The 27,486-nt window shown below is 33.8% G+C and overlaps 8 protein-coding genes across 13 annotated transcripts; 4 read left to right on the top strand and 4 right to left on the bottom strand.

The window, feature by feature from the left end:
* Positions 1-617: 617 nt before the first annotated feature.
* On the top strand, positions 618-2,138 carry LOC105975557 (zinc finger CCCH domain-containing protein 39). The gene is made up of 2 exons (XM_013000756.2): positions 618-1,480; positions 1,799-2,138. Exons 1-2 carry the CDS (start codon positions 946-948, stop codon positions 2,032-2,034), a joined length of 771 nt encoding a protein of 256 aa, XP_012856210.1. The 5' UTR covers positions 618-945; the 3' UTR covers positions 2,035-2,138.
* A 518-nt stretch (positions 2,139-2,656) lies between these two features.
* On the bottom strand, positions 2,657-3,851 carry LOC105975639 (uncharacterized). The gene is made up of 3 exons (XM_013000833.2): positions 3,720-3,851; positions 3,052-3,280; positions 2,657-2,961 (listed from the first exon to the last, which is right to left on the bottom strand). Exons 1-3 carry the CDS (start codon positions 3,812-3,814, stop codon positions 2,731-2,733), a joined length of 555 nt encoding a protein of 184 aa, XP_012856287.2. The 5' UTR covers positions 3,815-3,851; the 3' UTR covers positions 2,657-2,730.
* Positions 3,852-4,484: 633 nt separating this feature from the next.
* On the top strand, positions 4,485-6,037 carry LOC105975488 (F-box/kelch-repeat protein At5g43190). The gene has a single exon (XM_013000687.2). The coding sequence runs from the start codon at positions 4,691-4,693 to the stop codon at positions 5,843-5,845; it is 1,155 nt and encodes a 384-aa protein (XP_012856141.2). The 5' UTR covers positions 4,485-4,690; the 3' UTR covers positions 5,846-6,037.
* A 355-nt stretch (positions 6,038-6,392) lies between these two features.
* On the bottom strand, positions 6,393-9,760 carry PSF1 (partner of SLD five 1). Of its 6 annotated transcripts, none has more exons than XR_016033487.1 (8): positions 9,679-9,760; positions 8,616-8,680; positions 8,360-8,479; positions 7,445-7,512; positions 7,166-7,360; positions 6,926-7,088; positions 6,695-6,834; positions 6,393-6,587 (listed from the first exon to the last, which is right to left on the bottom strand). XR_016033487.1 is itself a non-coding variant. In XM_088823048.1 (8 exons), exons 1-8 carry the CDS (start codon positions 9,734-9,736, stop codon positions 6,561-6,563), a joined length of 843 nt encoding a protein of 280 aa, XP_088679174.1. In that variant the 5' UTR covers positions 9,737-9,758; the 3' UTR covers positions 6,393-6,560. The 6 variants fall into 6 exon arrangements, 5 of the variants coding, with proteins under 5 accessions (XP_088679174.1, XP_088679173.1, XP_088679176.1 ...); XM_088823048.1 differs by having other exon boundaries at positions 6,695-6,841; positions 9,679-9,758; XM_088823047.1 differs by having other exon boundaries at positions 6,695-6,841; positions 8,562-8,680; positions 9,679-9,750.
* Positions 9,761-10,923: 1,163 nt separating this feature from the next.
* On the top strand, positions 10,924-11,674 carry LOC105975626 (MAPK kinase substrate protein At1g80180). The gene has a single exon (XM_013000817.2). The coding sequence runs from the start codon at positions 11,079-11,081 to the stop codon at positions 11,415-11,417; it is 339 nt and encodes a 112-aa protein (XP_012856271.1). The 5' UTR covers positions 10,924-11,078; the 3' UTR covers positions 11,418-11,674.
* Positions 11,675-13,981: 2,307 nt separating this feature from the next.
* On the top strand, positions 13,982-16,036 carry LOC105975489 (putative polygalacturonase At1g80170). Its single transcript, XM_088823054.1, has 8 exons — positions 13,982-14,220; positions 14,380-14,514; positions 14,594-14,770; positions 14,864-14,884; positions 14,967-15,256; positions 15,325-15,433; positions 15,507-15,623; positions 15,697-16,036. Exons 1-8 carry the CDS (start codon positions 13,993-13,995, stop codon positions 15,994-15,996), a joined length of 1,377 nt encoding a protein of 458 aa, XP_088679180.1. The 5' UTR covers positions 13,982-13,992; the 3' UTR covers positions 15,997-16,036.
* Positions 16,037-16,048: 12 nt separating this feature from the next.
* PDF1A (peptide deformylase 1A) lies at positions 16,049-17,653 on the bottom strand. Its single transcript, XM_013001379.2, has 4 exons — positions 17,185-17,653; positions 16,796-16,885; positions 16,640-16,707; positions 16,049-16,470 (listed from the first exon to the last, which is right to left on the bottom strand). The coding sequence occupies exons 1-4, from the start codon at positions 17,581-17,583 to the stop codon at positions 16,230-16,232; spliced, it is 798 nt and encodes a 265-aa protein (XP_012856833.2). The 5' UTR covers positions 17,584-17,653; the 3' UTR covers positions 16,049-16,229.
* Positions 17,654-22,572: 4,919 nt separating this feature from the next.
* Positions 22,573-24,463, bottom strand: LOC105976094 (hypothetical protein). Its single transcript, XM_013001384.2, has 3 exons — positions 24,077-24,463; positions 23,893-23,998; positions 22,573-23,051 (listed from the first exon to the last, which is right to left on the bottom strand). Exons 1-3 carry the CDS (start codon positions 24,229-24,231, stop codon positions 22,782-22,784), a joined length of 531 nt encoding a protein of 176 aa, XP_012856838.2. The 5' UTR covers positions 24,232-24,463; the 3' UTR covers positions 22,573-22,781.
* Positions 24,464-27,486: the final 3,023 nt, after the last annotated feature.

Genomic DNA, 27,486 nt, shown 5'->3' with positions numbered 1-27,486 from the left:
TATCCTTTTGAAAAGTAATTCTAAACTTTTTTGGGGGCATAATCACTTTTTAAGTATTTGTAATACCAGCTTTTGCTTCCAATTCTCTGAAAATAAGCTGCTTAAGTTAAATATAAAAAACACTATCTGATCAATTCTCCTAAAAAAAAGTTGCTGGAAATTGATTTTTCATTGAATTTTGCAAGCACCATCAACATTTAGAAACGTACATTTATCATTAAGTTAGCTCATAATCACCAATTTCTATTTTTTTCTAAAGGCTTTGCAAACACCACCTAAATCCGAGAAATGGACACAATATCGATGGTTATTACAGTCCAAAAAAGGAGGAAAAAATCAACTTTATCTGATTTAAATTAGAAAATTATGATCAAAACCCAACAATTCACAACTGTGGACCTAGAATTTTAAGTCTGCAGGGGCTGAATGCATAATATTTTTACAAGGGACATGTTTATGCTAATGTACACGATTATTTTTAAATTTATATAAAATGAAAGAGATTTGAAAAATGTTTGGGGGGCGATGGCCCCTTGCTCTATGCTGGTTCCGCCACATTAAGAATATATTTAAAATTGTGTGAAGTATAATTAGATAATGAAAAAAGTTGGTGAAATGAGGGCGAATTCTGTCATTTCACAAAAATCATACCTCTGCATGATCGTACTACACGTACGGACTGCAAAACACAGAAGGGTTTTTCTGTGATAATCACAAGTTCATCGTTTCTTCTTCTCACAAAACCCCAAATCCAAAATCAAAATAATCAAAAATCCCTTTAAAAAATAATATGCTTCTGCTTATGAAACATCTTCGTTCATCATCCATTGAATCCATGGCCGAAGTTTCCAGTTTCCGCCATTTTCATGAAATTTGAGTTCTCCACTCCCCAAATCCACTGACGAATCCTCTGTTTCCTTCCACCAACCCCTAACAAAACTAAACATGGCCCATTTCAAAGAAAACCCTTTCGTCCAATCGAGAATTCGCACTCGCCCTAATTTCGATTTCAACAAGCCGAGAATACCACTTTCAGTCAACCGCTCGAAGCTCAACATCCCATACAAGTCAGAAATCTGCTCGCTTTTCCAAAGGGGGAAATGCTACTACGGCGATAATTGCCATTTCTCTCACACCACAACTGTAATCAGAAACCTAGGGTTTCAATCTGTTGCTGCTGCTGCTGTGGAGGAGCATCTGAACAACGAGGAGGAGGATGACAGTCGGAGAAATTCCGTTTACGAATCGAAAGTGTGTCGTTGGTTTTCCGGTGGGGCGGTTTGCCCTTTCGGTGATCGCTGCTCTTTTCTTCATGTAATTGAAGAGAGAGTTCATAGTGATCATGAGATTCGATGCTGGAATTTTAATTACGGTGTAAACTGCGATAAATCGGTTTGGAAAACGAAGCTCTGTATGAAGTGGTTGAGGTTCGGTGACTGTCCTTTTGGACTGAAATGTAGCTATGCCCATGGGAGAGAAGGTTTTTCGTTATCGATTTTTTTCGTAGTTTGTGCGTTTCAAGATTGTGTGGACGAAATCTTTTCTCGTAAATTGCCGATCACTCTGTTTCAAATTGTGTGCTCGATCGAGTATATATGCGTTTGAAGTAGATCTGCTAATTAATCCATGTGACGATTGATCGATTTCTTTTGATACGAAAAATTCGTAGATAACTTGTTTCGTATCTTGTGGAATTACTATATGTACATCAAGAAGTTACCGAAGTTGTGGTGCTTTTGCGTTTAATGGTGTTATTATTTCTTAATTCTTACACCGATTAGTTTTTTTTGGTGGACAGAACTTCAAGAAGCCGGTGCGTATGCTAAGATGGAAAGTAGATGTACGAGATTTGCTGGGAAACGTCAAAATGCAGCGTCGTTGTCCGAAGTAGGAAAGAAGATTGCAAAGAAGATGCAACTAAAAGGCAAAAGGTGTTTGATGGAGTGGAAATTTAAAAAGACGAATCGAATCTATGCCGATTGGATAGATGATACCCACAATTTCGATGTTTCGTTCAGCAAAGTCGAGAGCTAGAAAGAAGGAAGCCTTTTACCCTTTTTTTTTTTGCTGTGTCCTGATTCTGAAAAACACATTGTTCTGTATATGACTTGCAATGGAAGCACTTTTCCGAGATTTAATTTCGCTGCCTTTTTTCTATCACCGACGAGATTTTACTTTCCTACATGCATAGACGTACAAACCCTATGAACGAAGAACGAATAATGTTTACTTTTAATCATTACGAGAACACGAGAATTTCTCCTGATAAAATCGAGCTAAGAAAGTTGTCTCGTTGCTTGTAAAAACACCGATACGAAGAGGGTTTCCAGCTTCGAGTGGTCTCAAATTAGCTTCTTTGAGTTCATTTGCAACACATTCACCGATGCTAAGAAATCGAACAGAGCATCCTTGTTTAATTCCATCATGCCAAAAAATGTGATTTATTGCAGGACAAGATCACAATGCAAGAAGCCCTCGATTTCTCGAGGAATATTCTTTTTCGCCTCAACTTTTTGGACTATTGAACTTTCAGATCTGAACAGCGGATCAAGGATGCGCTATTTTCTTCATCCTTTAACTTGGTACCATTAGCCAATTTTTTCGGTGAAACGCAGTCTTGAAATGACTGAAACGCCCCCCGATTATTCGGGTACAATTTATGTAACAAAAATTCAATTGTATTTGGCTTGTGAGTAATTAATTACTTAGCCATTTAACAATGAAGTCAAATCAACAACATCTAATAAGCTTTCTCACATCCCTTCTCATCGAAAACAATGCTATAACTATTGTCACAATCATTTCTGGATATACGCAAACATCTTCACTTCGATATTTACCGACAAACGTTTCTCGTACAATACCCCACAGTACTAAAATTAAACCACATACGCTCATTCGCCCTCGTTTTATAAGTCCTAATATCGCTCCAGCCACACATAGGTAACTTCCTGTAATAACCTGTCACAATTAAAAAAAAAAAAAAAAAAAACATTGGCTTATTCTTTGATTCTGTGTTCAAATTTTATTACATATTCAATATAAACAAACCTCCAATTGTTTGAGATCAGTTGTGGGAGGTGCTTTGCTCATATTAGACTTGTAAGAAGTCAGAATCTGATCGCGATTCGGGACGATTTTACCCTCCGTAAAAGAAGTTATTATGGCTCCCGGATAGAGAATGGCCTTCACAACGAATTCCGGGAAAATTTCACCCGCGATTAATTCACATGCCGTTATATCTATCGGAGTTCGACAAGTGCCGATTCTACATGGAAATCTGAAAATCATCAACGAAAACAAAAATACAAACCAATCAGATTATTTTGTCTGAATTTCTTTTTCAAGAATCCAACACATTTAGATGGTGTGAACATTTTTACATTGCAAAGGCGAAAAAACCTATATATACATATATATAGTAGTAAAAAAAAATTAAAATGAGGGGGCCATGACCCCCTCCGACCCTACACTGGCTTCTCCACTGCATAGACCACTTATCTAAAATTTCTTGACTTAGTTATAATGCAATTCTTGGATATTAAGAAAATGAGAATAAAAAACATGTGGGGCAAATCAAATCAGAAGATTAAGAATCATATAATAATAATAATAATAAAGCAGTGGCTGCTGTCATCGGTGTTTAGAAGGATTAGAGAATATATAATGTTGAATTATAAATAGAAATAATCATCAAAATCAATAAATAAATAACGTACCTAAAAAGTGGGATTTTTAAAATAATTATGACGAAGTAGATGCGAGAAGCGACGTTAGATATTATCTCTGCCCATTTTCTTGATGAAAACCCCATTATTCTACCAATTACTGCAAACTGTAAAATTAATTGATTTTCCTTTTTCTTTCTAGTTACCCTAACCCTATTTAATATTTACGGTCATATATAAGTCCTTGCTAATTTTTTTAACATGAGGACTTTTTCGACAATTCAAAATTATTCAGAGGTAGTTTTTGCCAAAAAAAAAAAAAAAAAAAAGAAAAAAGAAAAAAACCCTAAATGACCTTCGTAGGGCTAATCTCATCATAGTTTAATAAAAAAACTTTGATCAATTCACTCAAGATAAGGGGTTTAAACGAATCGAGCCAAGTCGAACTGACATAATTATTCAAACTTGTTTGATTTTTTAATTGAAATTTCAGAGTTAAATTTGGACTTGGTTTGACAAACAATATCCACTCGAGCTCGAATCAACTTCAATCAAACCGACTACGAGTCGAACTCCAGTGGAACTTCATAACTTACCAAACGAAAATATGTTTAAACTTGATTCGATACATTCAAATTGAGCCCAAACAAACTTTTAACGAAAGATCTCGAATCCAGCATCGAGTATTCAAATCAAACAAACTTTTAACGAAAGATCTCGAATTCGACATCGAGTATTCAAATCAAGTGTACCATTTTCAGACATGCAGCCAACTCAACTTTCTTTCTTCGTAGAAGAGGGCCCCACAAAATTAAGCTTAAGGATGCAAATTGTTTCTATTCATTCATTTTCATTTGGCCTTTCAACTCTTCCAAGAATCACAACTATTAAATCTTCATTCCTTATTTATTTTCAAAAAAAAAAAACAATTATTGATAAAAAAAATAAAATAAAAAATTGACACTGCTGCATGTGGGTCAGATTTCATCAAAGTTCATGTAGATTTGCAGGCACACATCCCTATGCAAGAAATCATAAAAACCCCTGCAACAATTTGTCAAAAACGTTGTCGTTTTGGAGATATGTGGAGCAATCTTCCGTTGGATCTCCTGGCAAACATCTTCTCCTACTTCCCACCGGAATCCTTGGCCCGGGCTAAATCCGCCTGCCGGAATTGGCACGCCGCCGCCGAAGCTGCGGACACTTTGGCCGTGCGCCGCCGTCATCCGCCGTGGTTCGTAGCTTTGCCGGCGGGTGTTTCTTCTTGCTATGCATACAACCCAATTGGAGACAATTGGCATTTGTTATCTCTTGACTGTAATATTAAGCCAATTTCGACAATTTGTGGCTTAATTCTATCAAAACTCACCGCCACAACTTCACTACAGCTGTCAGTATGCAACCCCTTCACCGGACAATTCAGAAACCTCCCGGCGTTAAAAATGCCGAGAACCAATCCGGCGGTGGGGACGGTGGCGGGGGCGGGGGGGAGCAGCAATTCGAGCTTCCAGATTTACGTCGCCGGCGGAATGTCCGCCGCGGCGACGAGCGGCGGCGCGGCCTACCAGCCGACGGTCGAAACCTACGATTCGGTTTCCGACAGGTGGACCGTCGTCGGAGCTATGCCGGCGGCGTTCGCCGTGCGGCTGACGGTGTGGACCCCCCGGGAGAGCGTGCACTCGAACGGGACGCTGTACTGGATGACGTCAGCACGAGCCTACAGCGTGGTGGGGTTCGAGATCCCGACGGGGCGGTGGAAGGAGCTGCGCGTACCGATGGCGGAGCGGCTCGACTTCGCGGCGCTGGTGCCGAGGAACGGGAGGCTAGCGGCGGTGGGCGGCGTCTGCGGCGGCGGAGATGCGTCCGTGTGGGAGCTCGGGGAAGGCGATGCTTGGTGCTTGGTGGAAACGGTGCCGTGTGAATTGGGGAAGAGACTTTTGGGGGAGAAGAGAAATTGGGCGAGTGTGAAGTGCGCCGCCATTGATGGGGCGGTTTGCTTGTACAGAGATCTCGGATCTGGAATTATAATTTGGAGGGAGATTTTTGGTGATGGGAAGAAATGGGAGTGGGATTGGATTGAAGGTTGTTGTTCGATTAAAGGAATCCAGATTCGGAATATTCCGATCAACGGGTTTTTTATTCGACCTAATCTTGCTCGTTCCGCCTTCTCAGGATAAAACTCTCCGGCTGCTTCTGCAGATTAATCACTATTTACCGGCGAGAATTTCAATTCTCCGTATTCTTCATTTTTCTTGAAGCCCCTATCAATAAATTTAATTGCACAGACCTCCCTGTGTTGTTTCTAATTGCTGAAAAAAACCCTTGTTTTAAAACAAGTAGCAAGAAAGCCCCATGTTTTGATTTTTAAAGCACACTGGCCCTAATTTCGAAATTTATTGTTGACTTATATTAAATGACCTAATTACCCCTACAAAAGAAACATTAAAAAAAGAAAACAAAAAGAATTTCAGAGGGTATTGTTGACTTTCCAACTCATAAAATACACTTCTACTCCCACAATCGGCACGTGCATCACCCATAAGTTGTTAGGAGTTTTGTTTGGCTTTGAGTATTTCTCACAGGGGTGTTCTTGCTAATTTATTTAATACACAGGCTCTTTTTAGCAATTAGAGATTACACATGGGTAGTTTTTGCAAAAAAAAAAAAAAAACACTTGATGCTGATCAACCCCCACAATTGATTTTGTAGGTAGTTACTAAAAAGAAGAAAAAAAACATAATTTATTCTTAAGATTAAATTAATAATGTTATTGGAAAATTAAAATTAACAATTTTAATACAAAGAAACGAACATTTTACTAACTAATCAATATATAAAATTAATACAAACCAATACAAATTAAACTACTCAAACCTCACCAGCAGTCAAAGTTCAACTAGTAAGCTCTTCCATTTGGCCCTGTTAACCATAATTCACAATGAATATATCACTAAACAGCCCATTTAAAAAAAAAATAGAAAAACGACCGAACATTCTCAAACGAGGATTTATCGTAAAAACGTAACCTGAGTGATGTACTGCTCGGCATCAGTTCGTCTCAAGAACATGATCGCGTGTTGAGCTAAGTTAGCTACTTGATCACTAAGCGCTACTTCACCGATGTCTTCTTTAACTCTCACCTTTATGTACGGATCTTTCGGAGGAACTGTATCCTAATAAGAAACGCACTATCGGACTCAAATTTAATAAACACAAGATTATATCTCTAATGGTTATTTCATATCGTATTTCATTACCACAGTCAGATGAAGATCAAGCTCCGACATATACGATTGTAGAGTTGCAACGTGGTTCTTGAAATATTCTTTCTCGCTACTGCTCAGTTTTTCGTCGATTTCTTCGGGGAGCACACTGTCAACCATCCACCCCAAGCTTCTAACAACTTCCGCCCGGTTATATCTATAAATTTGGAGATTTATTATTTAAAATAAAAATAAAAAATAAAAAATAAAAGTTGAAGTGTTTTGATTACTCACACATAAGCCATGAGACAGCGTTTGTTTCGTACTAAAGAAAGGTGATGAACAAGTGCGCCAAACTGATCGGATTTCAGAGCTGTTTGAATTATCGTTTTCTCAGCTTCTGTTTTTCTACGTTCGTCTTCTGAATCTTCTGTTTCATCTTCGGAGCTTCTTTTATCTTTCAATTCGTTTTCGTGCTCTTGTATTTTTCTGTAGCATCGCCAAAATTGGATTTATTTTTAATATTAAGTCGTAATTGACAGCGAGAAAAAAGAAAAAGAAAAGGGTTACTACCTCATTAAAGGCTGAAGGTGAAGGAGATGTCCTTCGCATTCTTCGAGCACTTGAGAATAAAGATCATTCTGGGCATGTACACAAACCGATGTGAATCAAATTACTAAGACCGATTGCAGTAACAAAACATAATTAGCTAAACAGCATAACCAAAAAAAAACTAGGTGAGCTTTATTTCTCTTGCTTTTTTCTTTCTACAACGAACCTCTGCTTGTGCAGTGACAACTATTAACTATAAAGGACGAAATGTGAAAATTAAATTGAATTGCAATTACGATTTACGACTGAAACAAAATAATCTTTCTTCTTCGAAGTTCGAATACTTGATATGTGTTCACAGAATACTTGATAGATACAGAAAGAAAAAAGTAGACCAGTGGCGTATTTCTTGCCAGCTTGGCAAAAGATATGGAACGAAAGTGAAAAATAATGGGAAAAAGAACAGTTTTTTTTGTATATCAATTGTCCACCTTCCCTATGCAAATTCCATTCACCATTCGGAACTCTACCAAAATGCAGCCTTTTTAGAGAACACTCGATGCAGTAGCAAAAACGTTTCAATATGGGCATAAGCCAAATAATCGTATCAAATTGGAGCATAGCATCTACGGTTAATGTTACATGCCATGGTAAAACAACTTCACCGCTAAGAAATTATAAGTTTTCCAGCCTCAATAATTTAAAAAAAAAAAAAAAAAAAAGATTGTATTTTGAAACATTTTTTTATTCTCAATTACATATTTGAAACTCTCTAGAAATCAGCTCGAAAAACAAATCGAACAAGCCCATTAGATAGCTTGTACAAATAATGAACCCGAAACACGACCGTCAATGAAAACAAAAGATCAGTGAAAAATGCAAGAAAACTTTTAGGGTTTCAATCGATCGAAAGAAACAGAAGATCTTGTAGCTTACATTGAAAGTGCTGAGCTGCCCAGGTTCACTGGTGGCAAATTCTTTGACCAACTCGCTTGCTTTTCTCCCATACATTCTTCCAAAATTTTCAAACGGCAGCCAATTGTTTTCTGCAGAATTCTGTCACAGGCATTTCATCAAACAGTTTAGCTACAAAAACAAAAGGGGGGAGATATAGATAGATCGATACATACATACATACAAAGCAAGAATTACATAGAAGATGAATGGAATTGTGAATGAAAACAATTAGAACCTGGTAATTCGACTGAAGAATGATTGGAAAAGGAAAAGAGACAATTTTAATTGAATTGATTAAAACTTAAAGGGTAAACTTCATTTTACCTACCTGAACTATACCCAACGTATAAAATACCCCCCTGAACTTCAAAATGCATCAAAACAGCCCACATTTTTTATGGTCAACGTTAAAAATGTTAACACCGTCAGTTTTTTAATAAATCCGTTAGTTTTAAAGGGTTTTTACATTTTTGTCCCTAAAATCTTCTTCCTCCTTTCTTCTTCCTTCGGCTCTTTCTTTTTCCCCATTTCTACTTTTCTTCCTTCTTCTCACAAAGGTTTCTTCCCAAACTTCATTTAAGAAAAAAAAAGAAAAAAGATTCTCACAGCAAAATAAAAGATCAGCCTCCACGACCTCCACAACCTCGTCTCTGTCAAGAAACGAGCTTCAATCTTATAATAAGATCAAATTGGATTTATTTTCAACTGGGTGGAATTTGGGTGTGCTCAAATTGGATGGGGTCAAATTAGATTCTGACCATTTTCTTGAATATTGGGCTACTGGGTTGAATTCAATTGCTATATTTAACTACAAGTTCCAGAGCTTTTTTTTCTGTTTTTTTTTTTTTTTTTTTTTTTTTTTTGTGTGTGTGTGTGTGCGTGTGTGTGTGTGGGTAGGAAAGTACTCATCTATTAGGATTATTGCAAAAAATAGTTTAATCGTTTAGAAACCCAGTTTTTTCCCGAACCCCCAATTTCATTTTCACATTTCCGGTGGAGAATTGTACTTTGGCGACGGAGCTCGCGGATTCCGGCGAAGCTTACGTGTTCCAGTAGAAATATTGTATATTCCATTGGAATTTTTTTATATATATATATTAAACTAAGGGGTAAAAATGTCAAAGCAAATGCAGAAATTATAAACATAATTTTATATGCAAAAGTCAAAGTGCCACGTCAGCACGACCAAACAGATTCTAAACGGAGGGGCTGTTTTGATTCATTTCGAAGTTCAGGGGGGTATATTATACGTTGGGTATAGTTCAGGTAGTCAAAATGAAGTTTACCCAAACTTAAAAGTGCGATCTTGAATGGGAGAGAGAACAATTGACTAAAAAAGAGTTTTGGCGGGAACATTTTGGCATTTTGGATTTTGCGTTTTTTTTTAAATGGAAAAAAGTAATAATAAATAAATAAATTTAAACATTGGATTTGCGGATTTAAAAAGCCCACTAAAGGTGGCAAGTTGTGTTAGTGGGCCGGTCACTTTATTATTTATATGATGAATTAATTATGAAACAAAAAACAGTATATTAAAAATTTAACCTTGGGTCTAACTTTTTACTAGGTAGGAAACAATTTTCATGACATAATACTAAGAGAAGTAAAGCTAAAGTTGTAAATTTTGAATATTTTCAACAATTAGTTCGAATATATTATATTAAAGAATATACTATTATATATTGGATATGTCATTATAATATAAAATATGAAATAAAATCAAATATGAGAATTGTAGTCTTATAGTTTGAAAATAATAGTATTAACCTTTTGACCATGATTAAAATGCGCATTTGGCTACAAGTCAAACATCTTAACATTTTGCTCCCAACAAATATTAAAGTATAGCATTCATTAAAAAAAAGCACTTGGTATCAATTATCCATTTATAATTAATTTTTTATTCATATTTTTTTTTAATTTTTAATAAAGACAGTTTAATAATGTGATGATGACGTTTTGATGTTTGCTAAAAGTGGGACTAGCAAAATTCTATTAATTCAGCGAAATATTAAATTATTGAACTAATAATTTAATACGCATTCACCAAAACGAGATGGAAAGAAATTATTGAATTTAAACCAAATTATTAATTTATTGAGTTTGTACTGTACATAATAGTTTCTGAGTCAAAACGCATAAAATTTGAAAATAGGAGGCAACCTAATTATGATTATTGCCACAAAAGTGTCCCATATTTGACATTTTTTTTAAGTGGAAAATAAAAAATTATAAGTCGCCATGTTTGAAAGGTCAATTAATAATCGCACTTTGATTTATTAATTAGCCTAAACATTTTTAACAAATTCCAAAAGAAAAGTAATTATACTGATTTTATAACTTTATCGTAATTATCAACTATATAAAAATAAAATAAAAATAAGACAAAACAAACTCATGTGTATATACTATGATCAAACCTATATCGATAATTACACATCTATCTTCTACGTAGTAATGCAGATAATGACATATATTATATTATATTATTATTTAAAAAAAATTATATATATTAATAATATAATATATTATATTATGATATATATATAGCATATATATACATACACTTTACACACACGAGAGAAATTAACTTGGAAACAAACACCAACAAGGAAGAGACTCCTTCCCAATAAATCACAGAAGAGATCCAAAAAAAACTACGAAGGAGAGAGAGGCGCGTGAGATTTAATTTTTTTTCATGGCTGGTTTGCAGAGATCTTCAGTATCGTTCAGGCGACAAGGCTCGTCGGGATTGATATGGGACGACAAACTCTTTTCCGGCGAATTGAATCAAATCGCCGACCAACGGAAGGGAGATAAAAATATCAGACCGCGGCGAGTGGATGGCACCGGCGCCGCCGCCGCCGCCGGATTGACGATCCAGAGGAGCCGATCCAACGGCTTCAGGACTGGAAAAGTTGCGCCTGCGATAGAGCCGCCGTCGCCTAGGGTTTCCGCCTGCGGACTCTGCGGTGCTTTTGGTAAGAGTAATAAGACGCGCCGCCGCCCTCCCAAAACAGGGAAGCGCGTGGCGTGATGGCGCGACGGTGTAAGACGTCCATCTCGATGATCAATCAATTCATGCAATTTTTATTTTTTTTAATTTAAATAATTAATTAAGAATTTTATTTTAGGATATAGGTTATAATTTATTTTTAATAACTTTATTTATGCTTTAATTTCTTTTTAGCTGTTTTTAATGTACAAATTAAATGAAATTTTCTCTATATTATTATTCAACAATCACGCCTTTACAATTTTCTCGATATTAGATCACAATTTTCGTATTTTGTATTTCCTTTTAGCACTTGTTTTGTTTAATTCAGTACTTTAATTCAATACTTAAATCAACTGCTCATGTTTTTTGTTCGATTAATTTAGCTGCCACGGGTGAAATACTAGTTATTTTGTAATGGTACAATGAAAATTCTTGAATTGGTGGATGATTTGTAGAAGAAAAAAGGTGATGAATTTTTATTTATTTTTATTGTTATTATACCTAATATTCATTGACTCTAAGTTACTATTGAATGATTATTACAAAGAAAACCAGATATAGGGGAAATTGTAGTTTTTAATTTTGTAATTTGGCATAACTTTCCCAATAAATAATTAATGATTAATAATACACACATCTAAATAAAAATAAAAATTGAGAATATTGCTGGTGAACCGGAGAATGTGGATGAATATAAGGATGAATACAAAGTCAAGGATCTTTACGTAATATCGTCACAATTAATAATCTATTATATAATTAATATAGTGATAGTTAGTTAGGCAATTAAGTATGATTAATTAACCACCAAAATTATAGCCGTACCCTAAGCAGAAAAGAATTAATCAATCTTCTTTACTCATATATTTTGGAAGTCGTCATAACTAATTACGCAATTAAGCAATTAAACAAGAAGAATGTTTGACTAAACTTATAAAAATAGCTTATAAATCTTAATTAAACACACATCACAACTTGTGCTGCAGCCATATATGTCAGCCATATATGTGTAACTAACAGTGTAAGTATATCACAGCCATACACGTGTCCTACATGCATATATATGATAAATAACCGGACACAAAAATAATAATAATAATAATAATAATAATAATAATAATAATAATAATAATAATAATAATAATAATAATAATAATAATAATAATAATAATAATAATAATAATAATAATAATAATAATAAAATTTGGCATCTATATACGTATTTACCCCATTATTATCCGGGTTTTCTTATAATTTTGTCCTATTTAAAGATATGTAAGGAAAAATATGAGCCAATTCAACTTCTAATTGTCATATTTATTTTTAATTTTATTTTTATCACTTGTCTTCTTCTCATGAAAAATCTATGTATCATTAATAAGGTCGAAGACTCGAAGTTATATTAGTTTTCCAACATGGTGTCTTAGGCGTAATTAGAAAATTATAATTGGGCTTAGTTGAATCCGGTCTATCGGGCCCATTTAAATTTTCTTAATATATTAGATAACTATGTATCATATTACACCTTGCTTTTGAGATCCTACATCTGGTGAAATTTATATGTGATTTTAAACCGTAAATCTATATAAATAACTACCCATTAAGCACACATACACATGAGTATATGTGTTATTATGTGTAAATCGATGGTTTAAAAGTACATAGTGTATTTCACGAAGTGTAGGTTGTACAAAGCCTATTACACCTCATGAATTATAAAATGATAATAACAATATATATTAAATAACTATATTCATATCAAATTTCACCTCATGACTTAGAAAATGATAGGGGTAAATTACAACCAACTCCTAAAGTATGGTCAAATTATGAATAAAATCCCTCATGTTTGGATAATTACATCTACCCCTTCAACTATGAATCTTCTTACACATCTATTTTTATGGTGTCAAATTCAACATAATTATCTAGATTCCGTGGAATGTACTCTAGTTTGTACTCGTTTTGTGTAAAGTTACAGTTTCTGATGCACTACAATCTGGTATATACAAGTCAAGAAAAACGTCTTATGATCATCTTGCTTCAAGTTGTGGAGCTCGAATGGGATAAAACGGTTACAAAAATGATATTATTCCATATAATCAAGAAGATCCCTCTAAATTTGAAACTGCAAGGGTGGACGTGTAAGAAGATTTATAGTTGAGAGTGGATGTAGTTACAGGTACAAAATTGAGAATATTCCATATAATTTAGAAGATTTCACTAAATTTGAAACCACAAGGTGAACGTATAAGAAGATTTATAGTTGAGAGGTGGTTGTAATTACCCAAACAGGAGGGAGTTTTTCGTAATTTGACCATACCTTAGGGGTTGGTTGTAATTTAGCCAAATGATAATAACTAGATATTTACACTAAAAGGTATTTCTCAACATGATTTATCCATCTCTATAAAAATGTCAAACGAAGACTTCATTAACCTACTAATACTATGTATTAGTTGACTTAAGCTCAACTTCAAATTAAAAAAAAAAAAAAAAAAGAAAAAAAAAAAAAGAAAAAAAAAAAGTCAAAAGTCAAACATTGACCAATCTCAAGAAACCTCATACTACAAAGTATTCCTTCCCCTCTACTGTGTAAATACTTAGCCGCAAAATGAGATCTTCTTCTTCTTCAAATGCATTCTCTTCCAAATTCTCTGTTCTTAAATTTATATGCAGCAGCATTTATTTAATAATATCAAGAATCAGATATTCAAATGGGTTTAATTTTAATCCATTAATTCATCTCCCCACAAATGTTCTTTACATGAACACTTCCACTCTGCTTCTCAACATCGATGATTTTGGTGCTCAAGGAGATGGTTTCACTGATGACACCAAGGTATTATACATATATATACATATATGTATGTGTGTGTGTGTTTAATGTGTATGTGTGTGTGTGTGTGTGAAATGAGTAACTTAATTTGTTTTTTTTTTTTGTTTTTCTATTTTTAATGTATCATGAATATGGATATGATGATAATTTGATGGTATAAAGAGTTTTCGAGATGCATGGAAGGCGGCATGTTCATCGAATATTTCGCGAGCCGAAATCATGATCCCCGAAACGAAAACTTATCTAGTTCGTCCAACCGATTTTGTGGGGCCTTGTCGCTCGAAGGTGACGTTGAGGGTAAGAGCTATTTGATTGCATCTTCATTGTACTTTAGTGTAACTTAATTGTAGTTTATGTATAGTGGTTTAAAATGTAGGTTTATGGTTTTATTGTTGCACCACGAGATCCGGAAGTTTGGTATGGTTTAGACGTAAATAAATGGCTCTACTTCCGAAAAGTGAATCGCCTCAAAATCGAAGGTGCCGCCGGTGGATTGATCGATGGAATGGGGCATGAATGGTGGGCCCGGTCTTGCAAGAAAAACGAATCGAATGTACGATCACACTTTCTTGTTCATGTGTTTCTATATATATATGTGTGTGTCTGTGTGTCCGTTCTGATATTGATTCCGTATTTTCTTTCGCAGCCTTGCACACACGCGCCAACGGTTAGTGCTCTCGCTCTCTCTCTCTCTCTCTCTCTCTCTCTCGTTTAATGAATAAACGGCTGCATTATATATAACAACGCAGGCGGTTACTTTCGACAAATGCAAGAACATGAAAATAAGAAATATTACTATATTCAACAGCCAACGAACTCACATTGCGTTCACGCACTGTAAGGGTGTGGAAGCGTCCAGAATCACACTCATGTCACCGACGGATAGCCCTAACACCGACGGGGTCCACATAAGCGCGTCGACCAATGTTGTACTCGATAATGTTATTATCAGCACAGGAGATGAATGCATATCGATAGGGAGTAATTCCTCTGCGATTCGAATGGAAAACATTTTCTGTCGAGTAGGCCATGGTATAAGGTAATTGCATTCTTTACCATGATTATCCGATTTTTTAAATCCGTTGCTGATAAGGGTTCGTTTGGCAGCATAGGAAGTTTGGGAAAATACAATTCATCTGGTATAGTCGAGGATGTTGTAGTAAACCGAGCATTTTTCTTCGATACTAAAACCGGTCTGAGGATCAAAACATGGCAGGTAACTTTTCTTTACAATTCATTATTATTATTATGATTATATATATAAATACTTATTTATTTTATATTTTCAGGGAGGCAGTGGTTTTGTAAGAAAAGTTGTGTTTAAGAACATTTGGATGAGCAATGTTTCAAATCCTCTTGTAATAGATCAATACTACTGTGACTCTCCATTGACTTGTCCGAACCAGGTACAATATATCGTCCGTTTTCGAGACATAAAATCGGGTTTTTTTTTTTTTTTTTAAACATTAGAGAATGCAGACTTCGTCGGTCAGAATCGAAAACGTGTCTTACATCGGAATCAGAGGAACTTCAGCCACAGACGAAGCTATAAAATTTGCATGCAGTGACAGCTGTCCATGTAAAAGATTACGTCTCGAAAATATCGAACTCACGACACTGAATGGAAACGCTGCGAAGTCCTTTTGCTGGGAAGCATACGGAACAAACTCAAGATTAGTGTATCCGCCTTCTTGTGTTTCATCAGGTGATATTATCATTCGACATCAAATTCAATTCAATTCCACGAGCTGGCGTAACGATCAATATGCTCTCCTTTAATCAGAAAAAAAAAAAAAATCGGTTGCAATTTTTGTAGTGATTTTTATACATGTAGTGAAAAAAAATTGTATATATTTAAGGTTGCCACGAAACATGTAATACAGAAATTAAATTTGATATTCTCGACGAAATTAACATATAATTTCATTGACCACAAATTTCACCAATTGGAATAAATAGATAAATATAAAAAAAAATCGATTGAAATTTTCGAGTGTTTTTAGTGGGAAGTACTAACGAACACCGAGTTTAGGGCAACCGACAGCAAGAGGCAAATCTAGGTTCTTAACAGTCCGGAAAGTTCTTGGAACCATCTTGTCGACATAGAGTGTTCCTTCTAGATGATCACACTCGTGCTGAAATATTCGAGCTTGCCAACCCGAAGCGTTGACTTTGACCGGTTGACCATTCCGGTCAAACCCCGTCACCTCAACCTCCAGGTGTCGCTCTACTACTGCTCTGAACTCATCCACACTGCCAAAAAACACAATCCATATTTCTTTCTCTACGTTGCAATAATACCGACTAACAATATTTCAACAAAGCTATAATTACATATTATCTTCGTGACATTACAATTTTTCGATTTCGATTTTCCACAATTTAACATAAAATAAAGATAGATACGAAAGTTGCACCGTACCTCAAACACCCTTCGAAAAAGAAAGCACTTTTGTTGCCTATCTTCTTTAGCTTCGGATTTATCACAACCTGCACTAAAAGAGAACATAACAAAATCATCCCGCGTCAAAGTTCCCGATAATTTTATTCTGTTTCGATATTTTGAATTTTGACATACCAAAAGATCGAAAGGCCGTCGGTCTTGCGCCTTAGTCTCTTGCTTCGACGCGTAACTAATGTACTCTTGTGTATCTTCCAATACGATAATCTATTAAAAACAACAAACCGTAAAATAACCAATAAAATCGATTTTTTTTTTAATTTTTTTCATATACCACATACAATTAAATCTTTGAACTATATATTCTTCGAATTTGCCCCATTTTAATGAAATGGATCATCATGTAAATGTTTGTGGAAAATACAATTATCTATTAAATTTGAGTATTAAATTAAGAATCATATAATTATAAAAAACCAACAAAGAAAATTAAATTAAAATATACACTATACAGTTCATACATCAAAATTCAAACATGAAGAAGGGGGTGAAATTACAATACTAACCCTCAACGGAATGCCGATTTGAGGAGCAGCAAGGCCAACACCAGGAGCCACTCTCATAACCTTCACCATATCATCTATGATCTTCTGGACCCGGTCCGACCCGATTTCGTCGGATCGAATCTCCTGAGCCGGTTCGTGGAGAACCGGGTCGCCGGCTTTTACAATGTCCGGCAACGGATTCTTCTTCTTCTTGTCACCCATTCCGATGAACCAACCCGCCCGGGAAGCTAAACCGGAGCTGTGACTTCTCCTGGGTAATGTAATTATGGGCCCGAATACGGGTTGTGGATGCCCATTAACGGGTCGGGTCAGGATATGTGCTCTTGAAATGGCTCTGAAGGACTTGTTTGTGAAGGTTAGGGGAAAGATTCGGTGGCTGAATCTCTGAATGGTTTCCATTGATTTCAGTATCAGAAACTCTGTTTGATTTTCAATTTTTTTTCCGAAGGAGATAATTTCTTGGGTATTCGATATATGGGCTTGGTATAGGCCCGACCCGGTTTAAATGGGCTTAGATCCGGTTTTAATGGGCTCGTATTGGAGCAACTTAATTGGGTTTTGTTTGACCTTCCATCCAATTTAAAAATGGATTCAAATTTTCTTTTTTTTTTTTTTTTTTTTTTATTTTAAACAAAGGAATGTGTACAAAGTAAATTAAACAAAGGAATCTTATTGACATTTAGTTTAGATTTTTAAAATATTTAACACCTCTCTCTATATTAAATTTAAGAGAAAATTACGGCCACCGCTGAGGTATGGTCAAATTACGAAAAAAACTTCTTTTATTTGGGTAATTAAAGCCACCCCCTCCTTTTAAATATTTCTTATGTAATTCAGTTATTTATCGAACTAAATCGTATACTCAGTTCGGTAAACGTATGAAATGTTGGCGTACTGAAATTTCGGTTCGGTTTTATCGATTTAACATCTCTAAATTTACCTTTAAAGGGGTATTTTCGTAAGATAATGCGTTAGGGGTGGTTGTAATTGCCTATACATGAAGGGGTTTTCGTAATTAAACAATAACTCGGGGGTGGCCGTAATTTGCCCTTAATCTAAATGATAAATATTCTCCCGCAAGGGACGGTGTAGCGATTGGATCAAGTGACTCTGTGACCTGTGTCAGTTAACCCAAGTTCGAATTCCATTATCAATAGACGAGCTTGTTAGAGATGATTAACCTAACGTGGTTTACGTCTCTCGCATGATTTGCAAGGTATTATACGAGAATGTAGGTTTAATGTTTTGTTTCGTTAGCCTAATTTGAAGTTAATTTTGCTATGTTAATAATTAAGAATGATATTTTATTATTTTGTTGGTTAGCCTAATTTAAAATCCTAATTTACGCAAGGATTTGCCTACACACAATAATTTGTTGATAGTGGATTTGATTTTGTGGGTGAGAATTTATCCGATATTTTTTAATGTATAATCACATCATATCTATTCCATAAGAAGTCTAATAAAGTTATTAAATGGAATACCAAAACCTTTAACCACTAATTTCGTAATAAAAAAATATTTTTTAGGAAACTTCCAATTTTTTTTCTGGAAAGTTCGTTACAAATTAATTAGGTGGCCTGAAAGAAGGATCCTTTAATCCAGAATTTCTGAACCAGAAATTTGATTCTATCAGCTAACCAATGATGGATTAATTCAATCCTAATTTATAATTATTACATCTATACCCCTAGTCAAATATATTATATACTACATAAGGTCAACCCATAATACACATATGGTCATAATCAGTAGCAAAGTAAGAAATTCATGTGCTTAAACTTAAAGTTGTATATATTATGTACCTAACAATCCAGCTTTTTTTTCTTCCTATTTTAGGCAAAAGATGCCATACCAAATTAAATTATCAATTGACATAACATATATATTATTAACAAACCTACTTAATTTAATTTATTTTCTTACCACAATTATCATCTAGTATTTTCTTTTCTTCTCAAATTGTATAAGAAGATGGTCTGGTTTAATTTTAAATAATCACGTGTATATACGTAGCAAATGATACATTTTATCTCCAATAATTAGTGCAAGAAAAAAATTGAATCAAAATATGGTAAACTTATATTCTCGTATAATAGTCTGCATTCTGCAAAGCATAGAGTGACGTAAACTACACTAGGCTGACTATGCATGTGTGAGAAGCTCGACCTATCGATCACTGACAAGTGAATTCGAACTTAGGTCATTTGACACGGATTCACTTGCTACAACCGCTAAATCATTTCTTGCGCGACTGATAGATGTAAACTTAATTAGGTTGATGAAATGTACACGCTTTCGGTTGATTAGCCATGTCTTAAGCCGCAAGGTTTTACTTTTTGAGTTGTGTTCATAAACAATCGTGTGAGTAATTCTTACTACAATCAATTATTTATTATTATTTAATTATCATCACCAATAATTTTATTAATTCACACATTTTCTCCCCATATTCACTCGTTTTCACGTGAAATATCATAGTTTTATACCAACTATTTATATTATAATATAGACTTTTGACTGAAATCGAAATTAAATTAATTAATAAGAAAATTAAAAAATCCTCTGACTTTTCCTAGTAATTAAAAAAGCTACTAATTTTTGCTTTTGCTTGTGGAAAAGTCTCCCATGCATATAAAAATAAAATAAAATAAATCACGTCAAAGTTCAAACACTCTTCCTTCCTAAGCAAACCCCCATAATTAATATTTGAAATTTCTTGCTATAAATATAAGATCGCCAGCCAATAAAAATTAAATCATTATTATCCAAGAAAAAAAAAAAAGAGAAGATAATTAATTAGGTCAAATGAATAGCTCGATTCGATCATCCTTTTTGAAAACGATCGACGAAGAAGAAAAAGTTGATCAGCTCAGAAGTGATGATGCGGTTATAAGAGAGATCAGAGTGGTCGGCGGCGCACGGCCGGAAGTGACGGAAAAAGTGGTGGTGCCGCCGCCGTCGAAGAATAAGGCGGAGATCAAGAAGAAGACGAGTGATGAAGATATAAACGATAGTGCAGAAGCGTTCATAAGGAAATTTAGGCAGCAGCTTGTTCTACAAAGGCTCGAGTCTATTGAAAACTATGAACAAATGCTTAAAAGGGGAACTTAGAAAATATATAGTTTTATTTATTTAATATTAGTTTTATTTATTTTTGTGTGTGGGATATTGTTGGATTATTTGTTATTTGTTATATAGTAATCCTAATTAATTTATGTGGTGGTTAAATTGATAAAAGTAAATAAAGGGTTAGTCCATTTTTTGTTGGATTGTTAGCTTATTAAAAATCTCATTTTTTCCCGGTTTTTTCCAATGTATTGAAAACCGGAACGGACCGGCCGGTTCTAGGGGCGTAAGTGAGTTGAGCCGGATTGTGAGCTTGGTGAACCGACTCGACAAAAGTTCGAACTCGAACTTATTTTTTTCGAGTTTGAGCTCATTCTTAATTGTTCGTGAGCTCGTGAGCTTTTTAATTTATTTTAAATTTTAAATATAATCAATATAAAATTAAGTAATAAATTCATATAAATAATTAAAAAAAAATCACAGGTCATTTGTTAATTATAATTTTCAATGATAGAACTCTAATAATATTGATAAACATTAAAAAACAAGTTAAAAAAACACACAAATAGATATTATAAAAAATAAATAATTAAAAAAATGGGAAAACCCAATCAGACTACGGTTCAACCGGTCCAACCGTGACCTAATTTGCTTGTTCAGTCCGATTTTATAAACATTGGTTTATTTAGGTTTACACCCCTATTTCCCCAATTTGTAAATGATTTGAATATTGCTAAAAAATGGTTTCATTGATTTGGTTTACATTTATTTCACATATATAATATTTTTAAGGGTAAATTACAAATCCCTAAGTATGTTTACATTAAAAAAAAATCTTACATTTTATTTTGAAATGGCAATTACCCCCAAAATTAATACCGCCCATAAAAAATGAAACTATATATAAAATACATAAATTGATCATGAATAAAAAATCAAAAACAAATCGAAATTTTTAATTTCAAATAAACCACCAAGACATGCACATATTACAATTAAACCCCTTTTGTTTACAAAATTACACCTATCCCCTTAACCGGTGACACATTGCAAATTCTATTGAAAATCTTGAATTATTTAAATTGCTCCTAAATTAAATAAAAAAAAAATGCTATCAGCATTTGTTCCCCACAATAATTAACAGGGGAGCTGTACCAGAAAATTATATATGTGTCAGTACTGAACTTTTGATTGATTGAATTTGCTACACGAATTTGAACCAGTTATTTTGAGTACTGCTTTTACACGTACTTATTTAATTATGTATTGAGAATGTGACTAATGATAATGTTTTATCCAATTTTGTTTTCTTAATTATAATAATTAATACACACTCAACAATAAAGCTAAATAGACTTTTTTTTTTTTTTTCATTGAACGATAGTACAAATCACATTTATGCATTCTCTAAACTTTAGGGATGGGTCGCCAACATTCATTAGGAGAGTTGGTACCTAGCCTTACCAATAGGATAAAAGGTCTAGGGTTCGAGTCTCCCATCCCCTAATTCCCCTTGTAATGACTTGAATTACTCAAAAAAACTTTAGGAATGGGTCGGATCTGGTTTGAGTTTGTATAAACCGAGGCCCGACCCACAAAAATTATAAAATCCAAATCCGGCCCAACATGTTTTAGCTTAGATCCACCCGATTGATTAAATGGTTTCGACTCACTAGAGCCTTTAACATCAGGTAAAAAAATTAATATTTTTTAACTTTTATATAGTAATAAGTGCTTGTATGTTTTAACAAAAAAAATTCTTAAATTAAACTACAATATTTTAAAAAATATCTACAAGTGATATAAAATAATAAAATTAATTTTATTTAACTTCTATAATAAATAAAGTTCAAATGTAAAACAACTGGTGATGGTCTACAAGTGATAGATATGAGGTACGAGAAACGAGTTCGGAATAATGAAACGGTGTATTGGTATATGAAAATAGACGCAATGGAAATTGATACGATAGTTTGATAAATAAAATCATAAATTAATTAATTTACTAAATACGATAAAATTATGCGGATTAATTATGGGTCGATTTTAATAAGAATTGAAATCCCACCTAGAACCATCTAATTTTAGAAACTTAAGCCCATTATCCACCTAAAACAATCTAATTTTAGAAACTCAAGTCCATTATCCGATCCAGAACCATTTGACTTAGTCATAAACAGGTCGAGTTTGGGTGTCGGACCCGCCAAACCCATATTCGTTGTCATCCCTAATAAACCTTGTATCTCATAATTTAAAACATTAAAATTCAAAAAAAAAAAAAAAAACACACACACACACACAACAGAGAGAACTCGTGGATTTGGACCGAAGGCCAAAAGCGTCATTATTAATTAATATTATTTATACCAAACACGACAACAGAAAGCACAGAACATTACAAAAGGAGCAAACAGACAAAAGGTTAGGCCAAGAAGGGGGGGTCCCTCCGTCCGTCCGATCCAGATCCAGATCATCAGATCCTACGGCAGCTAATCAATGCTGACGCAACACCCAATTATTTACCCCAACTAAGGTTGTACAACGGGGGCGTGGATCTGCTGCGGCTGCGGCTGCTGCTGCACCACCATATGGAGATTGATTCTAGAGCAAGAACGTACCATCTCACCAGCCAAAGGTACAATCGGCATGTTGTCGCAGTTGCATATCTCAATCATGAAACCATCTGGGTCGTGGAAAAATAGTTGGTCCACGTAGATCCCACCTTCCTCTACTCTCTGCCGCACCCAATCAATCCCCATCTCCGTCAGCTTCTTCTCCACCATCCCCATGCTCTCGCACTAGTGTAATTAATTACCACCAATAATATTTATTAATTAATTAATTAATTAAAAATATTAAATAATAATAAAAACTTTTTTCTTAAATATGCTCCAACATTCAACAATATACTTTTGTGTGTATAGGTCATGTATCTAAAGTTAGAACTTCATGCACGACTGTTTGATTATGACATACAACCAACCACCTATTTCACTACATATTTTATCCTATGTAAATAAAATAAAAAATTAAACCACAAAAGTAATTATTTAAATATTTCATTAAATGTGTCAAAAATTGTATAGTTTTAGACTAAAATGACATTGTTTTATAGCTAATAAGGGAGGGATCAATTGAGTTGAAAAGAGTGCTACAAAGAGTAAATAAATGTATAAACTGGAAATTAAGTGATTAATTAAGTGCGGGTGGTAAATTTAAATTGACAGATAATATGAAACCAAAAAATTTCTTAAAAGTAACTGATGACGATGTATCGATCAAAATAGGCAAATGGAGTTTTCGTCGAATCCAAAGGCGAAACTAATAATCTAACGACGATGTTGATCGCATACTTAACCTGATATAATACTTCAAAATCCTTAGTAAACATTATTAATCAATGTCGTGTGATTTAATTATGATTGAGATTAGTTGAGGCAATTAATTAATCAATTAAACTACTCATCTTTTTTGTCTTCTCTTTGTGGATCCATTAATTATCAGTCACATCAACCTCTAATCATCATTAGCTCCCAATAATATTTCATAACACGAAATTAAATTATAATGAAAAAAAAATAGGCATAATAAAGATTCGAATTTTTAATATTAAGGAGAAAAAAAAAACAAATTAATTACCTGAAATGAAATGTGATTATCTTTAGGATTAATCACAGTTTTCTTTGGCATTTTGTCAGGATCTTCTGATTGAAGGAGATGTATCCCAATCCCATGACCAAACAGCCTGCATACATATACAAATTAAATCATCAATAAAATTAAATCAAATAAATCATCTATGATCAGGTGGTTCGCAGCTTACCATGCACCGTCAAATTTCAACGAACCAGGCCTTCTGACAGGTACAAACCCAAGGACGTTTTGGTAAAAATCAGTTGATTCATCGACTGATTTGCAGACAAGTGAGATGTGGTTCAGGGAAGAAAGGTGCAGAGGATTATCCTTGTTTTCCTTCATTTTTTTTTCCTCGTTTTTTTTTTCTTTTCAAGAAATTGAAATAATTAATTAAATTTACAAAATTAAAGAAAAAAAAATGATCAACCCTTTTGGACAATAGCAAAATATGGGGAAAATGAAAGATATATATGAATTTATGAGTTATGTGGTATGGCTGAAAGAAAGGGAAAATGCAACGGAATTTATATAGAAGCAGCGGCGGGTGGGTGTGGATCGGCGGGTTGTTTGCCACGTGGATACTTCGATTTGTACAGGTGTTTCTTGTTTGATTCTTCCGTCACCTAGGGTAGATCCCACCCTCTGCTGACTAGGATTATCATTATTGAAATACACACCACCTAAATAATTATATAAAATTGTGGGTAAATTACAAACACGCCCCTATGTGAAAAAAAAACTCATCTTGTTTGCGTAATTATATTTACCTCCTTCAGTATGCACAGTCTAACATTTGACCCCTAACGGCGTCAATGTAATAGGGTCGTTTAGATTCCGGAAATATTCCTAAAAAAATACCAATTTTACCCTTGTAGTACTGTTAGGGGTGTAAATGTTAATTGTCTTAATTAATAGGGGGTTGATAGTAACTTTTTTAGATCATATAAAATTTAGTCATCTTGTTAGGAATGTATCGTATATTTGTCCCCTAACGGTCTCAATGCTTGCAAGTTTTTCTTCGTAAAAACTATCATCTAATACAAGCTTAGACAACGAAACGAGAGTTATATACGTGACTCGGAATTTTAAAGTTAATAATTGTTTCTGGAGAAATTAAATATAATTTAAATAGCTATTTTGCCACGAAATATATTATTTTTCTTTAGAAATAATATATAGGTGTGAAAAACTTTTTTTGTATTAACATGTTTTAGTAATTTATTTTATTTAAGGGAATTTAGATATTTTATGATTTTTATTAAAAAAAAAAAAAAAAAAAAAAAAAAAAAAACTGAGTTATAGTTAGTTGGAGGGGTTAAATGTAATTTTACAAACAAAAACATTTTTTTTATTATTTAGACATACTTTGAGGGGGTTATTTGTAATTTAGATATTGAATTTATTTTTCTTGCACCAAGTCAAAGAACAATAAATTCTTCTGTCAAGGACTAAAGATATTTTCTTGGTTCTGTTGAAAGAAATCAAGCACCGTTGGTTAGAGGGAGGTAAATGTAATTTCACGAGCAAGGGGTTATTTCTAATTGACCTTATCCTGGGGGATGTATTTGTAATTTAGCTTAAAATAATTAACGGATCCATACAGAGGGTACTCTGTCACCGTCATTGCCACGTCAGTTCTTCATTTTCTTGTAATTAGACCTCCTGCACGGAAGTTTGTCTGCACCAGATTAATCAATCATTTAATGGCAGGAAACCAATTAATTTAATTTGAATTAACCAGCCTTAACAGTTGACAAAACGACGCCGTAAGAATTACACAAGGATTTTGACCCATTACTCATGTATATCTTGCGATACAAGTGTGGGCACACAGTAAACACACACACATTACACGCATGCGTGTATGATTACGTGGAGATCTTAGCCACGCTGTATGGAGATAACTTGTTAGGACTGTTTTTAGGTTTACCTGAAATTGTGGAATTTATTCGGAGGAGAGATGGTCAACCTAAAAAATAAAAAATGTAAATTAAATAATGATTGATTAAATAAATAAAAAAATAGGGTTGTGATTGATTTTAGGAATTTCTCAGAATTTTATCCATTTTGTTATTTACAATTAGATATATTATGATTGAATGTAGAGCCAGTATGTAAGAGTAGCCGAAATTTAGTGTTGGAAGGAACAAAAATTACACATTATCCACAAATTTTAGCATATGAAATCGGACGGAATAGATTGGAATCCATAATTTTTCGAAAAAGCTAAAAAAACTTCGCAAGTACAAAATATCTTCCGATTCCAATTTAAGAATTTTGTAATCCACGAAATCCATTACAAATTCAAAGAAACCTTGAAATTTTAAAAAGAAAAATGATTTTTTTTTTTTTAGCATTGGATTTTCTTTCTAATAGGAAAAAGAAAACTTGGCATTATCCAATCTAGGAGTGAAAGTTGGATGAATGGGATCGGATCGGAATTAGCTTTTTCGGAAATTTTCAAAAAAAATCGGAAGTACAAAATCAATTCCAATTCCAAAAATTTTGGAATCTAAAAGTTCATTCCAATTCCAAAAGGCCCGAAAAATTCGGAATTTTGGAAAAATTTCGGAAATCGCATAAGTTTTAAAATTTAAAAACTTAGCGGATTTTTTTTTGAAAATTTCATATCTTAAAAAAAGTGAGAACATCCACGTCGATAAAAAGTAAAACTAATAACTATTAAATTTCAGTTCAAAAAAATAAACCACATAATAATGTCCGATAAAACTTCTAACGATAATTCAATTTGTCAAAATCCTAAAACAAAACTTAAATCAAATTACTCTTTCAGTAAAAAGAAATCTTAAAATAAGTATTATATAATAATATATTGATATTTATAGGTGTATTTTTCAGAAGAAAAAAAAAATCGTAATTTTTTGGAATTAATTTTGGAAATTAAATCGGATCGGAAATAGGAAAAAATTCCAATTCCAATCCAGAAAAATCGAAAAAAATCGAAAATCAGAATTTTGGAAGTCGGAATGAAAAAATTGTTCCAAAATTAGAACTTTTCGTATCGGAACCGATGAAAAATGTAATTTCCGCTCCAACTCGCACCCCTAATCCAAGCTCAAGTGGCTCTCAACAAGTCCAATTAGGCCCAAACTAACCTACCAGGTAAATAAATAAACTAATCACCTACAAAATGAAGAAAGTGATCCCACCACATCAATTATAATTATATATGTATGTAAGATTGCTATCAGAGCATCTCCAATCTTCTTGATTTTGGGAAGCTAAAAGTTATATTTTAACATTTTTACCATTTTTGAACAAAAAAACTTGCTCCAACGGGAGTGGTATAATTTACATGGCCTGCAAAAATTGAAGCTTCAACTGGTATATATACCATTCTCTGTTCACGAAAGGTATTTGAAAATATATTATAATAATACTAAACATGCCACAACTTCCCATAAAGTTGTGAGAATAAAACCCATGTATAAATATATATATTATATTCAAATAACAAAATTAATAAAATATAATAAAATGGTAAATTATAAATGATGTGGTTGGAGGTGGTGGTAAAAAATGGCATGTTAAACCCCTGTTCAAATGCTAAAAAAATTATAACATGTCCATTTTTAG

The sequence above is a fragment of the Erythranthe guttata genome, chromosome 9, assembly GCF_056151865.1.
Source record: "Erythranthe guttata isolate IM_541 chromosome 9, IM_541, whole genome shotgun sequence".
Classification (NCBI taxonomy): Eukaryota; Viridiplantae; Streptophyta; class Magnoliopsida; order Lamiales; family Phrymaceae; genus Erythranthe; species Erythranthe guttata.
Note: the sequence above shows the minus strand (reverse complement) of the source record. Positions and strands in the feature narration are given on the sequence as shown.